Source organism: Chionomys nivalis, chromosome 6 (genome assembly GCF_950005125.1).
Source record: "Chionomys nivalis chromosome 6, mChiNiv1.1, whole genome shotgun sequence".
Taxonomy (NCBI): domain Eukaryota; kingdom Metazoa; phylum Chordata; class Mammalia; order Rodentia; family Cricetidae; genus Chionomys; species Chionomys nivalis.
In genome coordinates, this window is record NC_080091.1 from 12,289,986 (window position 1) to 12,310,173 (window position 20,188).

General features: G+C 51.2%; 1 protein-coding gene across 1 annotated transcript in view; it reads left to right on the forward strand.

The window, feature by feature from the left end:
• Positions 1-108: 108 nt before the first annotated feature.
• The window catches only part of Vav1 (vav guanine nucleotide exchange factor 1), a 46,181-nt gene continuing 26,101 nt past the window's right edge, over positions 109-20,188 (forward strand). The window contains exons 1-6 of the mRNA XM_057771521.1: positions 109-385; positions 18,441-18,557; positions 18,972-19,030; positions 19,121-19,189; positions 19,502-19,610; positions 19,699-19,794. Of these exons, the coding sequence (XP_057627504.1) occupies positions 182-385; positions 18,441-18,557; positions 18,972-19,030; positions 19,121-19,189; positions 19,502-19,610; positions 19,699-19,794 (654 nt within the window). The 5' untranslated portion in view covers positions 109-181. The remainder of the gene's footprint in view (positions 386-18,440; positions 18,558-18,971; positions 19,031-19,120; positions 19,190-19,501; positions 19,611-19,698; positions 19,795-20,188) is intronic.

Sequence of the window (20,188 nt, forward strand, 5' to 3'; positions counted from 1 at the left end):
CGGAACTGCAGGTGCTCCCCTCCGCCCCACAGCTCCTCCCCACCCCCAGCCCCAGGGCGACAGTTACAGTCACAGAAGAGGAAGTGGTGTTGTAGTTGTCCCCACTGGGGCAGGCAGCGGCAGCGGTGGTGGAGGCGCGAGGGTGCACGGGGCCTCCCCGAGGGGGAGGCAGGCAGCCACCATGGAGCTCTGGCGACAGTGCACCCACTGGCTGATTCAGTGTCGGGTGCTGCCTCCCAGCCACCGAGTGACCTGGGAGGGGGCCCAGGTGTGTGAGCTGGCACAGGCTCTGCGAGATGGTGTGCTCTTGTGTCAACTGCTTAACAATCTGCTTCCCCAAGCCATCAACCTGCGGGAGGTCAACCTGCGGCCCCAGATGTCCCAGGTGAGCCTGCTGGGTGATGCCAGGGCAGGGCTGGGTTGGAGGGGAGCACCTCTTTAGGTCTGGGTCTGGCTAAGTGGAGGTGCTGAGCAGAACAGGGCCCTGCGTGGGTTTACAGACGCTAGGTCAGCTTGCATCTGTGTTGACTAACAAGGGGAAAATCCCGCCAACTACAGGCTAACTGTTGAGAACCACGTAGAGGGGCCCTGGGGTACCCGGGCGCCTTGTGGATAGCCAAGAGTGTGCATGAGGTTGGAGCCGCCAGACTCAGGCATTGAAGAGAGAGGCCTTCAGTTGCTTCTCCCCCACCTGTGGCTCCTCCTCTTCCGCCTCTTCTGATCTCCCCCCCCTTCCTCCTCACATCTTCCTTCACCTCCATTTCCTGCCAGGGCTCTGGGCTGTGTTTCATGGAGGGTGGGTGGGGGGGCTGCATTTTATCCCCTGTGGCTTCCTAGCTCTGCCCATCCCACTGAATGCAGGGCTCAGGCCTGGGATCCCTAAAAAGGTCCCTGGTGACCCTGAGACCTTTTCTGCCGTCCCCACCCTTCAAGGGGAGGCATGCTCAGAAGTGCCCTGGCGAGTTTAGGAAATGTATTCAAATCCTTATTTGAATGTGGCTGGGGTGATGGGCGAAAGGGCGAAACGTGACTGGTGGCTTTGTGCTCTTTTCCCTGCTTTCCCAAGGATGCTGAGTTTGGGTGGGGGGGCCGAGAGCATTACAAAAGGAAGATATAGGTTCAAGTCAGAGGGGTACATAGCCTTATCATGGGGGCAGAGGAATACTCACTGTACCCAAGGGAACATGGCCTTTCCCTAGGGTCTGAAGGACACAGCCCTGGTGTAGGGACATCTACCATCTTGCCCTCTGTCTCTGAGGCCAGCACATCCAATTCCTCCAAGTCCCAGGAGGCTGCCCCTGGAATGATGAGCTGTGGTTGGCTGGGGCTGGTCTCTTTCCTCTTGCGAGGGGTCCCATGTGGTTGAAGAAGGAAATCGCTTTGAGAATGAACTGCTGGGGTCTCTAGAATGTCCCCTGGGGTTGTCGGTGGTGAAGCAGTGGCTCCTGGAGCCATCACAAGTTCCCTGAAGGGAGCAGGGAGCACAACACCCACTTGCTGCCCTCCATGGACGTCCCTCTGGCTGGCTACAGGCCATCAGAGATTTGACTACATTTGCTTGAACTCCAGTAGCTTTAAGGGCTTGAGGAAGTAGCCATGGGACATGTAGGGCCCCAGCTCTGGCAGGACTCGGGGTGCCCTGTGATGTGGCAATCGCAGCTGTTGGGAAAACAGTTCAGTTAAGGATGAACTTTCACCCCTGAGCATCATAGCTAAGGCTGATTTTCTGAAGGGTCAGTGTGAATGGTGTTAATCCCCAGAGGACCAACTATGTTCCCGCAATAGTCCTAATATGTACCAGACAATGCTGGGAACTTGGCTCTAGCCCCCAAAGAGTTCTTAAACACAAGGAGACAGAAAAAGATAGTCTCAGGCCTGTGTGTTCTAGGGATGTGGGCAGGACACTGCCTAGGAGAATTAGGACTTATATAAGAGGGCTATTTAGGCTGGGTTTTGAAGAGTCAGTATGAGTTTTCCCATTGCTCTGTTGTATGAAGCCCCAGGCTGGGCTGGGGTTCACCCTGACCCTCCCTATCTGTCTTCTCGGCGGTTTCTAGCCTTGCTTTTCTCTGCCTTCCTTAGAAATTCTGTGCAGATGTGTGTGAGAATTGGGCTATGCATAATATGCCAGAGGGAAGGACCCAGAGAGGCTGCCTCTGGGTCTCTGGGACACTGTTATCAGAATGAAGCCAGGGACAGAGTGACCCATGGGATGTGGAAGGCGGAAGGAAAATGAGAAGGAACGGCTGATGGAAACAGCAAAGATCAAGGTGTGGAGGTTGGAATAAAAAGACTACTCAGTTCCTCCATTTCTTCATCACTCTCCTTTGTCCAGCAAAAAGGGAAGAAATAATATATACACCATCTACCCATCTACCCACCCACCCACCCACCCACCCATTCATCTATCATTCATCATCCATCCACCCATCCATCCATCATCTACCCATCCATTCATCCATCATCCATCCACCCATTCATCCATTCATCCACCCATCCACCCATTCATCCATCCATCCACCCATCCATCCACCCATCCACCCACCCATCCATCATCCACCCATCCATCCACCCATCCACCCACCCATCCATCATCCATCCATCCATCCATCCATCCATCCATCCACTCATCCATCCATCCATCCATCCATCCACCCATCCATCATCCACCCACCCATCCATCATCCATCCATCCATCCATCCATCCATCCATCCATCCATCCATCATCCATTCATCATCCATCATCCATCCATCCATCCATCCATCCATCCATCCATCCATCCATCCATCCATCCATCATCCATTCATCATCCATCATCCATCCATCCATCCACTCATCAAACAGGTACTGTGCAGGGCAGGCCCCTCCCTTGGCGCTGGGGACTATGGAAGTGGGGCACATATGCTCATGTTCTAACACACCTATTTTGAAGGAGGGAAATGAATCAAAGAGAAAACATGGACAGGTGTACATTTTAAGTGGCTAATATCTTGAAAAAAGTTATGCTTGGAAAGATATGCTGGGCAGCACTTTTGAGTAGAGAGTCTAGAGAATCTCCATAGAGCAGAAGCCTGGGGGCAGGGAAAGATGAACCCTGTGGATATGGGGATGGGGACCCTGGCAGGGGATGCTGTCTGTGCTCAGGGTGGTGGCTGACCCAGTGTTGCTGGTGGAGGTCAGATTGGAGTATTTTCAGACTGGCTGGTGCCCACGACGCCTAAGACCCACAGAAAGGATGACAATGTCTTGTTTAGAAACAGAGGCCCAGATATCACAAGCGTGCACTCCTCTGTGGGAGTGTGTAATCCTTTCACGCAGATCTTTGAGGTTGGAGGCCTGAAGAGAAAGAGATGGTTTGGGGAAAGATCCTTCGCGGCGTGAAGCTCGTTAGACTGCAGGAGAATCAGGAGTTGGGGTAGAAGGCATTGAGAAGCCCCCAGTCCTAGCAAACCATTCAGGTGGGTGTGTACCTGTGTACACTGGCAGAACCCTTGGGCGGCATGCCCGAACTGGAAGTAAAAGATAACAGGGTGATTGGCTTGGACTTAGTGGCTTGGGTACAGCATTTGCTGTGCAAATGTGAGGGTCTGCAGGCACACTGAAAAGCCAGGCATGACCGTGGGCACTTTCCTGTGAGGCCAGTGCTGCGGGCTTGCTGGCTATCAGCCTAGTCTCAATAGCGACTCCAATAGAGACTGAGTCAATCAGGTGGGTAGTGATAGCGCAAACCATCACAGCTGAAAGCGGACCGTGGAAACACACGTGCACAGTGTAGCATGGAGAGAGCGCGGTGCTATCTTTGGTGTGCCAGTCAGGGTCTGGAGGCCAGTGAGCACAGCAGGACCTTCCAGGCATTTGTGTGATTGAAATAGTGTACCGATGTGTGGGAATGGAACGTATCTCCCAGATTTCAGTGCAGCTCAGTGGGGGACCACAGTGTGGGGCCCTGACGTTGGTGGTCTGAGTTCCATTTCCAGCCGCTGGATTTTGGGAAAGTGTTTTATTTACTCTCCTATTGCCAGGATCAAACACTATCACCAAGGCAGCCTATGGAAGAATTGATTTGGGCTTATGGTTCAGAGGGATAAGAGGAGGGAGTCATGTTGCAGGAAAAGGGGCCTCCTGCCTCCTACAGCAAGCAGGAAGCAGAGAGAGCCATCTCTGGTGACATACTTTCTCTAACGGGACCAGACCTCTTAAACCTTGCCAGCCAATGCCATCAGTTGAGGAGCACGTGTTCAGATGTCACAGACAGGAAAGGAGGGCTGTCCAGGCGCAGAGTCTCAGGGTACAGATGATATGGCAGGGAAGGCCTGGTGGCAGGGAAGGCACTGCTGGTCACATGCCATCTACAGTCAGAGGCAGAGACACGGTGCTGGTGTTTGCATTCAGTCCATCCCCCAGTTCAGGGGATGTTGCAACTGCCCCAACCTAGACAACCCCCCACAGACAGGCGCAGAGGTAAAGTGAGCCCTCATAGGTGTGTTTGGAGGCTTGACTCCTACCTAACCCTGTATCCAGACAAGTTGATGACATTAAACATTACAGGAAGTTACTGAAAATCTCCATGACTCAGTTCCCTATTTCTGTTTCTCTTTGTCTCAGCTGCAAGGGAACTTAGGACTTCCTGAGCTAGACCAGTGTTCCACCCCTGACCACGCCCCTAGCCCCTCACTGGGGGATTCTGGGTGGGGCTCCACCCCTGACCACGCCCCTAGCCCCTCACTGGGGGATTCTGGTGGGGCTCCACCCTCCGACTACACCCCCAGCACCTCACTGGGGGATTCTAGGTGGGCTTCCCTCTGACCACGCCCCCAGTCCCTCACGGGGAACCTAGTCAACTTTGTTGATTTCCTCTCAAGGTCAAATGTCAAGTTTGGGTGCTGTGGTGACAATCACAAGCTTTGTGTTTGGTTCACAGACCCTGGTTTTGGTTCCTCAGACACCTGGTTCCGTCTCCCTTCTCACCTCCCTCTGACAGTCTGCTCCAGCCACAGGCCTGTTAGCCTCTCCTCCACTGCATCAGGCAATGTGTCTCGCCTCAGGTGTTCAGCGCTGATGTTTCCTCTGTCTGGAACACTGTCCGTACTGCTATCCACCTGGCTTCCCCCTCACCTCCTTCAAGCCTTTGAGCCTTCAGTCTTTCAACAAGGCTTCCAACACGTCACTAAAATCCCACCTTTCCTGGTACTATGCAGCCCACTGTCATTTTCCTTTTGTGTCCGTGCCCTTGTGTGTATGCCCATCCGTGTACAGTCTTGTACGCATGTCTGTGGAGGCATGGTGTCTTCTTCAAGCGCTCTTCTTCCTTCTGCCTTCAAAGATCTCTTTTAAAGGTTTTCAATTGTGAGTGTATCTCTGCGGGGACATGCGCATTCCTATGCAGAGCCATAAAGCCTGAGGCACTGCATCCCCCCTGGAGCTGGAGTTACTGGCAGCTGGACTTGGTCCTCTAAAGAAACATGCTTTTAGATTTTTTGCCATCATTTTTGAGACTGGCCTGTGATGGCTGGGATCCTCCTGTCTCTATCGTCTAGTACTGGGACTACAGGCATCCCCACCACACCCAGCTCTTACGTTGGTGCTTTGGATTTGAACTCATATCTTCATGCTTGCACTGCGAATGCTTTACCCAGAGTTATTGCCCTAACCCCACCCCCTAATTTTCTGCCCACCATCTTCTGATGAGCCATATGTAGTCCCTCGGTACACAAGAGACTAGCTTCTTTCATGGAGAACAAACTCAGTCTGTGATTTAATCTCCTGCAGAAAATGCTGTGCCATTTTGATAGAAGCTGCTTGTGCCCTCCTTTGGCATTGACATCATCTATAGGTGCCTCTCCTGAGCTGTTAGAAGGCACATGCCATGGAACCAGCCACTCTATTGTTTGGGGAATGGTGACGAGAGCAACCATTCTGTGAGCTGAGTACAGCACAATTTATTAAAAAAAACCCCAAACCCTGTGTTTATAAAAATCAGAGTCTCATGTAGTCCAGGTTGCCCTTGAATTCACTGTGTAGCCAAGGATGTTTTAATTTTTATTCTATTTTGTTTTGTTTTATTTTATATTGTTTTGATTTTCTTTTCTTTTCCCCAAAGCATTGTCAGTAGTATTGTTTTGGTTTTCAAGACAGGGTTTTTCTGTGTAATAGCTCTGGCTGTCCTGAAGCTCCCTTTGTAGATTAAGCTGGCCTTGAACTCAGAGAGATCATTCTGCTTCTGTCTCTTCAGTTCTGGGATTAAAGGCATGTGCCACCATGCCTGCCTATTTTTAAAATAGGCAACCAAAAAAAGATGACTTCTTTTGGCCTACACACATGCACGCGTGTACACAATACACTCATGTGCACACATGCACGTGCTTGTACTGTACACATGCATGCCTATGTGCACACTGACACACTACACACCATTCCCACGGATTAAATCTGATTTAAAAAGAAAGCGGAAGAAAGGAAGAAGGCAGGAAGGAAGTAGCTGCTGCCTGCTCTACTCTCCCCTAAAAGAGCGAGGGTTCTACAGGAACAAGGGTGGGGATGGGGCAATGAGAGGGAATGAAGCCACTGTTAGTGAGCCTGCGAAGCACTCTGTTCATATTTCCCAAACCGGAGGGGAATCTGTACAGCTATGCAAATCAACCATTCGTAGAGCCAAAGGGGCTGCAGAACCGCTCCTGGCAGGGAAGAGCATGTAGCAGGCTCCTGCTGATCCAGCCATCTCTCCACTGATGCAACAAACGTTCTCTAGTGCATTCCAGGTCTGGGTGCGGAGTGCAGCTGGAAGAAAGAGATGAACGCATCAGTGCCCTCAAGAGGGTGACACTGTGCTAAAAAAGAGACAAAAACATCTGAGGGCCAGTGAGATGGCTCAGTAGGTAAAGGCACCTGCCGCCAAATTTGACCACCTCAGTTTGATCCCTGAGTCCCATATGATGCAAGGAAGAAGTGACCTCCATACACACAAATGACATGTACAATGAATGAATGATTCTTTTCTTCCTCCATATCTGACTGTGCTATGTCTGTGAGCTTAACCAGCCATGGCTCAGAGATGTCCACATTGTAAGAGTGTGGTTGGGGAGCACTAGTATCCAAGTTTGAATTCCCAGCACCCAGGGGAAGAAAGCTAGACCTGGTGTCCACCTCTTAACTCAGCACTGAGGAGACGAAGATAGTGATCTTGGGGTTCACTGCTCATCAACCTAACTGAGTCCATGAGGTTCAGCCAATGAGAGACTCTGTCTCAAAACACAAGGTGAACTGGGCCTGAGGAAGGACTTGCAAGCTTGTCCTCTGGCCTCTGCATGCACAGCCAACTGGATGGAAGAATGGGACGAGCATCCTGCCTGTGTTGGTCACCATGACTGTCTGGCTTGCTGTCCCCTCAGCTCTCTCCGCAGCTGAGATAAGTCACGACAAGAGGGTGCGCAGGTTCTATGCAGAGAAGGGTCGAGAAGGGATGGGGTCCCCTGCGTGCTTTCATTCCCGGGGAGACATGGTCCTGGAGACAGTCCACATGCATATACAGAGGACCAGTGGTAGCTGCCCTTTTAAAAACAGGGGTGTGTGTGGGGGGGGCTGGAGAGATGGCTCAGAGGTTAAGAGCATTGCCTGCTCTTCCAGAGGTCCTGAGTTCAATTCCCAGCAACCACATGGTGGCTCACAACCATCTGTAATGAGGTCTGGTGCCCTCTTCTGGCCAGCAGGAATACACACAGACAGAATATTGTATACATAATAAATAAATATTTTTTTTTAAAAAAAAACAGGGGTGTGGGGGCCAGCAGGAGCCTCAGGGTGTGAAGTGCTTGCCACGCAGCCACGAGGACCTGAGTGGATTAGGTGTGACGGGGCGTGTCTGTAATCCTCGTATTGGGAAGGTTGAGATTGGATTGCTGGGGTTCTCTGACCAGCTGGACCAGCCTAGTGGGCCAGCTCCAGGTTGAGAAAGAGACTGTCCCCCTAAAATAAGGTGGGAGGGATGAAGAGATGGCTCAAGAGTTGAGAGCACTGACTGCTCTTGCAGAGGACCCAAGTTCAGTTCCCAGCACCCACATCAGGGAGCTCACAACCACTTGTACCTCCAACTTCAGGGGATACAGCAGCCTCTTCAGCCTTTTCTGGCGCCTGCAGTCACGTGGACGTATCCACACACAACCCTTCACTGGGGAAATCTAGGCAGGGGCTCTACCCCTGACCACGCCCCCAGCCCCTCGCTGGAGGATTCTAGGCGGGTGTTCTACCTCCAGCCTTTCATTGGGGGATTCTCCAGCCCTTAGACGTTTTTATGTTTTGAGCAGAGTTCGTCAGGAGTACAGGCTGCACCACAGTGTGTGTCTTGCTGGAGAAGTTGGAAGATTCTTTAAAGTTGATGCGCTTATGCGGTTGAAGGTTACGCTGTTGAGCGTTCTTCCCCCACCGTCCATCCCCTTCTGTCTTGCTGTGGTTGCCGGCCGAGCCCTGCCATCCCCTCCACTACCCCAAAGCTGTACAGTTGCCCGGTCTTGTAACTTCATGCCTCAGCTGACTGTACTTCCGACCACACACTCACCAGGGTTGTCACCAACCCATATCCGGATTGCTGTTGTGAGAGTCCCTCCTGTTAATCTACCCCCTCTCTCCAGGTTGCAAGCACTGTGGCATCAGGGCCTATTTTTCTTGTTCACCACTGGGTCTCTGTGTTGGGTAAACAGTAAACACTTAATGTATGCTTGCTGAGTCAACTAATAACTGCGTTTTGCGGGTTGGGCTTTGTTCTCAGTTCTAGAGCGGAGAGGAGGTTCTCTCCTTTCTCTCTTACTCATCTCTCTCCTCTATTTTCCTCCTTCCCTTTCTCTGTTCTCCCAATCCCTTCATCTTCACTTGTCTCCTCCTCTTTCCATTCCCTTCCCTTTGTTGTGTGACACTCTTCCGGGGGAGACACGAACACATGTCCACATACCCCAGCCAGGGAACTGACAACAGAAAAAAGCAAGGATACCACCAAAGTCCATCTTGGTGAACAGTGAATGTTCCTGGGGTTGCTTACAGGAATGTGAGTGAGGGGTCACTTGCAGGAGCAGAAATGACTCAGAGACAGTTTCCTCAACTGAGGCCCAGCATGGACGGTGCTTGCTGGAAACCTGGAGGGCACGGCAGAGCCCGCAAGCAGGGCAGTCTCTTCCAGGTGCCCTGTCCTGTCTGAACTTCTGGGCAGTTCAGCCATAAGCAGTCCTTACAGCTTGACCTTGGGAAGGGAGGGACTTAGAGAATCTGATCTGTTTTAGGAACTTCCTGTTCACTTTCTGTTGTTTATTCCCTGGGCTTAACATGTTTCTCTGGAGGATGGAGTGTATCACCTCCTCTTAGGACATCCTGTGTCTTAATGAGCTTCCTTCCAACGTGGAAGGTTTCATCTTAGAGGAAATTGCTACACAACACCATCTTCTCTCCTCCTTTCCCCTCTCTCCCCTCTTCCCTCCCATCTCTCCTATCTTCCTCTCCTCTCCCCCATCCTCCTCCTCTCCCATCTTCCTATCTCCTCCTCTCTCCTTCCCTCCACTCCCTTTGCCTTGTTCCCACCCATTTTTGACACAGGGTCTCTATGTAACCCAAGCTTATCTCACTTAAAGCCACCCCTCTGCCTCAGTTTCCTGAGGTTGAGATTACAGGTATGTACCATCATACTGTGATTTCATTCCCGGTTTTAGTTGGGGAACTCAAATAATGAAGGTAATATGACCTGCCCAAGGCCGCCCTGCTTACCTACATTAACCTAACACTCCCTCTGGGCTTGCTAAGACTAAGGGCTTGCTGGGGTATGGGGGGGGGGGAACGAGAGGCAGCCTCACTCCCAGAATGCTTTAGTCTGTGTTGAAGGGTGCGCCATCAGCCCTTCCACTTCAAAGCTCTGGACAGGATGCACAGCGTGGCCACCCTCTCAGGGCAGCCATGTGACTGTCTCAGTGAGCCAGACAGAGCCTGGAGGATGCCATCCAGCTACCCTTTTCTATCTTCCCCAGCTAGGCTTGGTAAGGCATTTCCTGTTTCCCTGTGGTCTCCCTGGGTTGGGGTTGTGGGTGTGGAAAGCACAGAAGACAGAATTTGTGTTTAGCTTGGGTGGCTTTTCCCAGCCCCCAGCAGAGGCCCCTAGCCCCCACTGCTACTTCCTTGAACAGAATTATCTCTATTTTGGGCAGAGGCACCGGAGAGCCAACTTCCGACTTGACAATGCCTGGTTGCTGATTTGCCTAAGGCCTTGTTGCCCCCACTCCCCCAACCACCATGGCTCTCTTTCATCCTGACGAAAGAGGGAAGCTGAGGGGTTGTCCCACAAAACAGGGAAGAGCCTTCCACACGCCTCCTGCAGCGACCGAGCGACTTCTTGGCCTCCTCTCACCTTCTCACATACCTCATGATACTGGGAAGTTCTTCTCGCGGTGTAACCGCAGTCACTGCCGCCTTCTGAAGGAGCCCTGCTCTCTCACTGGCCACTCTGAAGCCCTGGAAGGGGCGATGAATCATACCCACTTTGGAGGGGTCATGTGACTGGAGGGAAGGCAGTCTCAGAGCTCAGCTGATCCTCTGAGGTTAGGAGGGGGTTTCCTGTTTTAGGCCAGCCAGACACCTCTCACCCCTGGTGGCCTGCTGGCTCTCTGGGGTTAGCCCGGGACCCACAGGACTTCTGGGTGGTGTGTATAACTTCTGTGTTCCTCTGGCCTCTCGGACGTCCCTGTGAGGGCTTGGCTTTCATGCTCTATCGTGTCCTCCACACTAGTCACAGGTGTGACTCTGGGCACGTGACGTCCCTTGGCGGGACTCAGCTTCGTTCAGCCATTTTCATCTTTGGTGGGTGTGCCTGTATTTGTATGTATTCGTGCATGTGCTTGTGTTTCCATGTACCCGTGAAGGTGCGTGTGGAGGCCGGAGGACAGCCGTGATGTCTTCCTGAGTCAGTCTTCATGGTATACTTAAAAAAAGAGAAAGATTTAACCCTATTATCACTATTATTTTTTTATATGTGCATGTGTGTGCCCGTGTGTGAGTGTGCGTGTTCATGAGTGTTCATGGGTGCAGATGCCTGAGGAGGCCAGAAGAGAGTGTCAGATCCTCCAGAGCTGGAGTCATTAGTGGTTGTGATATGGGCTAGGAACCAAACTTGGGTCCTCGGAAGATAGTCTCAGCTGTGGAACCTTTCCCAGCTGCCCCCTCCCCCCATTCTATTCAGCCCAGGCACTCTTATCAACTCAGCAAGGCTGGCAGCCTCCTGTCTCCACCTCCCCAGCACTAGGCGTCTCAGCGCATCCTGGGTTTTGGGCATCGGACCCAGATCCTTGCTTTACCAACTGAGCCAACTCCCAGATTTCCTTCAGTGACTTGGAAATGAAGATGTTGTCTTTGACGGTTTGATACATGCACACAAGTACTTTGAGCAGATGTGGTCCATCTCTTACATCCTTCTTTCTCAACCAGTCCTGCTTATACTTTGAAATCTTTGTTTTTAGTGGTCCAGGGAGTTGCGTCAGTGTTTCTGACGAGTTGGGGGTGAGGGCCGCATCCCAGCAGTTATGTTGCCGAAGAAAATTTTTCTCTCTTCCTCAGAAGCCGTTAGCTCCCCAGGGAGGTAGGGTAGGGTCCTCAGGAGACCCCCCCCCTTTAACATAACTTCTCTCTCAGTACCAGGTCTTAGTTTTCCAAATCTAAGAGCAAGTCCTTGAGTGGCTCAGTGGATTGAACACTTCTCTGGCATGCATGGGGGTCTTGGGTACCACTCACGGCACCACGAAAACCTAACCTGGGGGTGCACTCCTTCATCCCCAGCATACCAAGAGGTGGAGGCAAGATGATCAGGACCACATCCCCATCCTTGGCTATGCCATGAATTTGAGGCCATCCTGGGCTACGTGAGAACCTGTCTTACAAACAGGAAGAAGGGCTCATGGAGGAAAGCAGTTGCCAAGGAAGTGAGCAGGCTGGAGCCTGCTTCCTAGAACTCAGTGGAAAGTCAAAAGGACGTGAGGCAGCCCTGGGGTGAGATGGGAGGTGGAAACAGGGGAGACCCTGGAGGCTCACAGGCACGGAACAACAGAGAAATTCTGACTCAAGCACGACGGTATCCGTCAAGCAGCAACACTGAGGTTGTCTTCCAACTTCCATACATGCATACCTGAACCAACACACACGCACACAAGCAAATACATGTACACATGCAAATACTAAACAGAGGAAAGTTTAGACTTCTCTAGGCAAAGAGCAACTGGGTTTAGCTTTACTAGTTACTCCATAGGTTTGCAGTGAGTTAATGGCCCACATCCATTCCTGCTGTCATTTTACACTGATGCCACACAGGCCAGGAGCTGGGGAGCAACGGTTGCTGAGACCTGAACTCTGCCTTCATGATGAATGGTGCATTTACTGAGATTCCACCATCAGGACAGACCAGTGTGACATGGTGTGACCAATACCATGTGTCCATTAGTAGAGACAGTAGGCTGATGGTGGCAGAGCTGTGCACACCAATCATGGTGATGCTTGTGATGATGATGATGGAAATGGTGACAGTGTTGGTGATAGCAAACAACGGAGGTAATGATGATGGTAATGATGGTGCTGGTATTGATGGTGATGGTGATGGCCATGGATGATGCTGATGATAGTGATGATGGTGGTGATAATGGTAATGATGATGGTGATGGTGATGGTGATGATGGCGCTGGTATTGATGGTGATGGTGGTGGTGGTGATGGTGACACTGACGGGGGTGGTCATGATGATGAGGATGGTGGCAATGGTAATGATGGAAATGATGAGGGTAATAATGATGACGGTGCTGATGGTGATTATGGAGCTGGTTTTGGTGGTGATGGTGGTGGTGATGATGATGGTGATTATGGTGCTGGTTTTGATGGTAGTGGTGATGGTGGTGGTGATGGTGATGGCTGATGCTGATGACAGTGATAGTGATGATGGTGGTGGTGGTGATGACGGTAATGATGATGGTGATGGTGGTGGTGATGATGTTCCTAACTGTGATGACAATGACAATAATTTCCTGATGCTGAGGGCTCACCCTTCGTCAAGCTCTTCGCCTGGTCTTATCACCGAATCACAAGATGACGTAGACATAGCTCTCCCCTGCACACGTCTCGTCTCCACTTACCTGCTTATCTGTGTGTGACAGTTACTTCCACGGCTTGATAGTACTGTTCCTGTAGGCTCTTTGGGCCAGGAGTTCTGAAGTGGCTCTGCTGCTGGGCAGTTCACCCTTGAGGTTTCTTGTGAGGCCACAGTCAAATGTCGACTGAGGCGTTGTCATGTAACGGTCCACTTCCCAGGTGATTCAGCCGTGCAGAACCTCAGATCTCCTCCACAGCACTGATTGAATAGCCTTTCAACATGGCTGTGGTCAAATGATGCAAGAAGTCAAAGAGAACCCACAAGGCCACCGTGCCCACTCTTGAAGAGTCCCTTATCGCTACTTTCACTAATATTCTTAGACACACAAGGCCATTTGCTTCGTCATGGCATGGGATACAGGAGGGATTACTGCAGTTTCTATGATCACTTGGAACTGGGCACCATTATGACCATCTTGGAGCCTGGCAGCCATTATCACACTGTTGGAATCACTGTAGATTTATGATGATAACTTTTGAGGACAGAAGAGGTAGTGGGTAAAGTGTGAGGACGTGAGATTGGATCCCCAGGACCCGTGTGGAAAGCCGGGAATGTACCTGTAATCCCCCAGCACTGGGAGGCGGAGTCAGCCAGCTAGAGAGCTGTGGCATACAGAGAGACTCTGCTTCAGTAGAGAAACTGGGGCATGAACAAGGAAGGCAGTGTCAAACTGCCCTCTACTTGCACACACAGTACCACCTGCACACACATGCACACACAGGACACCTGCACACACAGGACACCTGCACACACATGCACACCTGCACACAGAGTACACCTGCACACACATGCACACACAGGACACCTGCACACACAGGACACCTGCACACACATGCACACACAGTACACCTACACACATAGGACACCTGCAAACACAGTACACCTGCAAACACAGGACACCTGCACACACATGCATACCTGCACACACAGTACACCTGCACACACAGGACACCTGCACACACAGGACACCTGCACACACAGAACACCTGCATACAGAGGACACCTGCACACACATGCACACGTGCACACACATGCACACATGCACACACAGGACACCTGCACACACAGGACATCTGCACACACATGTACACACAGTACACCTACACACACAGGACACCTGCACACACAGTACACCTGCACACACAGGACACCTGAACACACATGCACACCTGCACACACAGTACACCTGCACACACATGCACACACAGTACACCTACACACACAGGACACCTGCACACACAGTACACATGCACACACAGTACACATGCACACACAGAACACCTGCACACACATGCGCACACAGTACACATGCATACACATGCACACACAGTACACCTGCACACACATGCACACACAGGACACCTGCACACACAGTACACCCGCACACACAGAACACCTGCACACACAGTACACCTGCACACACAGGACACCTGCACACACCTGCACACATGCACACACAGTACACCTGCACACACAGGACACCTGCACACACATGCACACACAGTACACCTGCACACATATGCACACACAAGACACCTGCACACACAGGACACATGCACACACAGTACACCTGCACACACAGAACACCTGCACACACAGTACACCTGCACACAGAGGACACCTGCACACACCTGCACACATAGTACACCTGCACACATATGCACACACAGTACACCTACACACACAGGACACCTGCACACAGAGGACACATGCACACACAGTACACCTGCACACATATGTACACACAGTACACCTACACACACAGGACACCTGCACACAGAGGACACATGCACACACAGTACACCTGCACACACATGCACACACAGTACACCTGCACACACCTGCACACACAGGACACCTGCACACACAGTACACCTGCACACACAGAACACCTGCACACAAGTACACCTGCACACACAGTACACCTGCACACACATGCACACACAGTACACCTGCACACACATGCACACACAGTACACCTGTACACACAGGACACCTGCACATACATGCACACCTGCACACACCTGCACACACAGGACACCTGCACACACAGTACACCTGCACACACTTGCACACATGCACACACAGTACACCTGCACACACATACATACACAGTACACCTATACACACAGGACACCTGCACACACATGCACATGTGCACACACATGCACATGTACACACACATGCACACCTGCACACATAGGACACCTGCACACACATGTAACATTTCTGATATTTTTAGTGTCTTGCAAAAGGCCAGCAGCCCCACGTGAATTTGCCATTGTCAGAACATCTTGCTTAGTGTTGATAGTGCTATGGTTTTCTGCACAATCTTATGAGTCATGTGCCAAGTGTGATAACTAAAAAAAAATTTTAGTAGAAATTTGCATTGAGTTTATAGCTCAATCTTGGAAATTGTTGAAACACGTCCTCCCCCATCCAAAGCTCAGGGAACATCTCAGAAGAGGAGGGGGAAGAATGTGAGAGCCAGAGAGGGATGTGTGATGTCTGTCTTCTGGGCATGACAGTCGTATTCCTCATGACCTGGCCACAGCTGTGGGTCCCTGCTCAAGGCCAAGCCAGCAGAGATGGGTGGGCGGCCAGTGCTATCCACCCTCTCTGAGGAGCTGTCGATGCCGCACAGTTTCTGGGGGTGAAGAATCATTCTTTGCTGGGAGTGTGGTCACTGGTGGGTTTCTCACCTTCCTGCGAATGCCCCACAACCACGCCCATATGGGCACATAAATTGAACATAGAGGACCTTAAAAAACAAAAAGGACATGAAGCTGTATGAGGGCCATGTTGGGGGTGGTTTGGAGATGTCCCACTGACAAGGTGGACACAATCATATTTCATTGTATGTGTGTATGAATTCTCAAGAATAAAGCAAAAATTAATATTAAGAGAAAAAGAAATATTGGCAAATACCACTTTATTTTTTTATTTTTTTTAATTTTTATTCTTTTTTAATTAAAATTTCCACCTGCTCCCCGTTTCCCATTTCCCTCCCCTCCTCCCAAAACCACTTTATTTTTGATATCAAAACGATTTGCTTTGTTTCATGTGATTAAGTGTCTTGTCTGTCTGTCTGTGTGTCTTGAGCCTGCTGGGTGCCCATGAAGGACACCAAGTTCCCTGCAGCTGGGCAGATGGTTGTGAGCTATCCTGTGGGTGCTGGTCCTCTACAAGAGCAACGAGTGCTCTTAGCCACTGAGCATCTCTGCAGTCCCGATTCTTTTTCTATTGTTTTAAATTGAGCTATACATTTTCCTCCCCTCCCTTCCTTCTCTCACTCAACCCACCCTCCCCCTGCCCCCAAGCTTACAATTTACTCAGGAGATCTTTTCTTTTTCTCCTTCCTAGGAGATCCATGTATGTCTCTCTTAGGGTCTTCTTTGTTGTCTAGGTTCTCTGGGGTTGTAAACTGTAGGCTGGTTTTTCTTTGCTTTATGTCTGAAAGCCACTTATGAGTGAGTACATAGGATATTTGTCTTTCTGGGTCTGGGTTACCTCACTCAGTATTGTTTTTTTTCTAGCTCCATCTATTTGCTGGCAAATTTCAAGATGTCATTATCATTATTATTTTTTAACTACCGAGCAGTACTCCATTGTGTAAATGTACCACATTTCCGTACCCATTCTTCAGTTGAGGGGCATCCAGGTTGTTTCCCCAACTCTTGAGGATTTTAAACATGGATACATTGAGCTGTAGTCACACCTCCATCCACCCCTCCTGCTCCTTCTGAATCACATCCAGTACACTTCCTCCCATGTGTGACATATTCACTGGAGCTTGGGAACCCCACCAACGACCATACCATCGGTAAAGTGTGATTCTCAGGGGTGGGGCCTCCCAGTCTGTTCTGGGGTCGGGCTGACTTGATCCCATACAGGCACCTACAACTGCTGTCAGTTCCCAAGAGACGCTTGTCACACCCGTCAGACGTCCCTTCTGTCGTCTGGCTCTCGTGGTCTTTCTGTCCCCCCTGAATAGCGTTCCTGAGCCTCTGTTGGGATGGCGTTAATATAGATGTGTCATTGAGGCCCGGACAGCAGTCTCTTGTTCTCAGCACAGAGTAATTTTCCTACATGATGCTCAAGTCTTTGGGTTCTCCACACAATCACTTCTCGTTACTGCAAACCCGTCTGCCACCCACATCCTTACCGAGATAACGAATGTGTCCCTCCTCTGTGGTTCTTGGAGCCGATCTCCACCCTCCCTGCTGCAGCTGCCGATAAGTTCCATCACCTCGCGCGTGATCTAGGATTTCTGCAAACATTATCTTATCTTAAAAACAACATGTTTAGGGCCCAGAGAGAGGGCTCCGGGGCAAAGGTGCTTGCCACCAAGCCTGATGATCTGCGTTTGATGCCCTGGACCCACATGGTGAAAGGGGGGAACCGATTCCACCAAGTGTTCTCACTTGCTCACACCCAAATATATGGGATAAAAATATAACATGTCCTAGCTGGGTGTGGGTGACTCACTTAGGCACTCATTACTACCTGGAGGCAGGAGGATATGTAAATCCACTGCTAGCCGGGGTTACACATGTAAGTTCAGTGCTAGCCGGGGTTACACATGTAAGTTCAGTGCTAGGCGGGGTTACACATGTAAGTTCAGTGCTAGCCGGGGTTACACATGTAAGTTCAGTGCTAGCCGGGGTTACACATGTAAGTTCAGTGCTAGGCGGGGTTACACATGTAAGTTCAGTGCTAGGCGGGGTTACACATGTAAGTTCAGTGCTAGCCAGGGTTACACATGTAAGTTCAGTGCTAGGCGGGGTTACACATGTAAGTTCACTGATAGCCGGGGTTACACATGTAAGTTCAGTCCTAGGCGGGGTTACACATGTAAGTTCAGTGCTAGGCGGGGTTGCACATGTAAGTTCAGTCCTAGGCGGGGTTGCACATGTAAGTTAAGTTCAGTGCTAGACGGGGTTACATATGAAGTTAAGGCCAGCATAGTTTTGCTTATCATCATCATTGTCACTGTGGGTGTGGCTGTACACGCATGTACCACAGCACACGTGTGGAGGGCAAAGGACGACTTTGTGGATCCGTTCTCTCCTTTCCATGTGGGCTCTGGAGCTCGGGCCTCTGGACTGCACAGTGGGCACCTCCACCTGCTGAGCCATTCTACTGGCCCTGCTTTATTTACATACGTATTTATTTTTATATATAGTTCCCACATTGCCCCTGCGTGTGTGTGTGTGTGTCTGTCTGTCTGTCTGTGTGTGCACAGCTCATGGTGTGTTTTATCCTCATTTCTCTTCCCTACAGTTCCTTTGTCTTAAGAACATCCGGACCTTCCTGTCTACTTGCTGTGAGAAGTTCGGCCTCAAGCGCAGTGAACTCTTTGAGGCCTTTGACCTCTTTGATGTACAGGACTTTGGAAAGGTGAGTTGGATTCCCAGTGCCCAGAGATTGGCCTCAATCTCTTTCCATTATTACTTGACGTGTGCATATGCATGTGTGTGTGCCCGTAGGTTATTGCGGGCACTGGTAGCATTGCCAGGTGGGCCTTCAAGGATGCTGCCTGAAGCATGGGCTTGGGGCCTGTGGGATGAGTTCAAGGATCTGCCCACCTGCTTGCTGTGTGGCCTCGGCTAAGTGGTTCTGCCTCTCTGATCCCCAGTTCCTCCTATGTAACAAGCTATTGCCTTGCCCTGCCGGAGTGATCACGTGGAGAGAGAGGCTTTACTGGTGGTGTAGGGGAGAGGTTGAACTATGCTCCTCAAAGTCTCAAGGGTCAGCTGGGAGCCTGAGAGGGGGCATGAAAAGGGATTCTGAGCAGCTGTGTCCTCTCCGCAGGTCATCTACACCCTGTCTGCCCTGTCATGGACCCCCATCGCCCAGAACAAAGGAATCATGTGAGTAGCAGTCAGGACTGTGGGTCTGGGGCCTCCCTGAAGCTCCTGCCTGTTGTCCCCCTGGTCTGCTCATGCCTTTCTGTCTCCTAGGCCCTTCCCGACGGACGACAGCACCGTGGGCGACGAGGATATTTACAGTGGCCTTTCAGACCAGATCGAGTGAGTATTGAGGCCTGATGTGCGCAGGACACAGTGGAGATTGGAGCCTGAGGGGACATGGATCTGTTCCAGTGTCTGAGGGGACATGGATCTGCCCCAGGGTTTGAGTGACACGTATCTGACTTAGGGTCCTAGGGGTCATGGATCTGTCCTAGGGTCTGAGGGGACACAGATTTGTCCTGGAGTCTGGGGGAACACGGATCTGTCCTGGGGACAGATTTAAAGGCTTGGGGGCATCACGGATTTAGCCTTGACTCTGAAGGGATCTGATGTGTCCTTGGCTTGTGGACATGGCCTGAATCTTTCCCCCAGTGACACCGCAGAGGAAGATGAGGACCTTTATGACTGCGTGGAGAACGAGGAGGCAGAGGGGGGTGAGATCTATGAGGACCTCATGCGATTGGAGTCTGTGCCTACGCCGGTGCGTGGGCCCGGGAAGGGCTGGGCAGGTGGACAGGGCCAGCACACCTGTAGAGCGCTCCATCCACCTCCGTCACCCCTGTCCACAGCCCAAGATGACTGAGTACGACAAACGCTGCTGCTGCTTGCGGGAGATCCAGCAGACCGAGGAGAAGTATACGGACACGCTGGGCTCCATCCATCAGGTACGCTGCACCCATGGTCCCTGCCAGGGATGTCTCCTCCCTGTCTTTCCCAAAGCCCAGGCTGCCCTCAAACTCTGACAAGCATGTGCCACCGTACCTGGCTCCATTGTTAAAATCCCAGGTTAGTAGAGGGGGATAAATACACTGAACAGCCCTCTCGGTCATGTGTCAAATCCAGCCATGGGCAGTCGGTGCCTCACATTTTATATCTCAGCTGTTAACTTTCGATTTTCCATTCTTCCCAACCCCCAGGACCCACGAATCCACCTTCTGTCTCTGGGTTTTCCTGTTCTGGACATTTCCTGTCGAGAGCCCCACACTGTGTGGCCTTTGTGTGTCTGGTTCTGTCTCCTAGCACAACATCCTTGGGGTCCCTCCACTGTGTCAGAGCCTG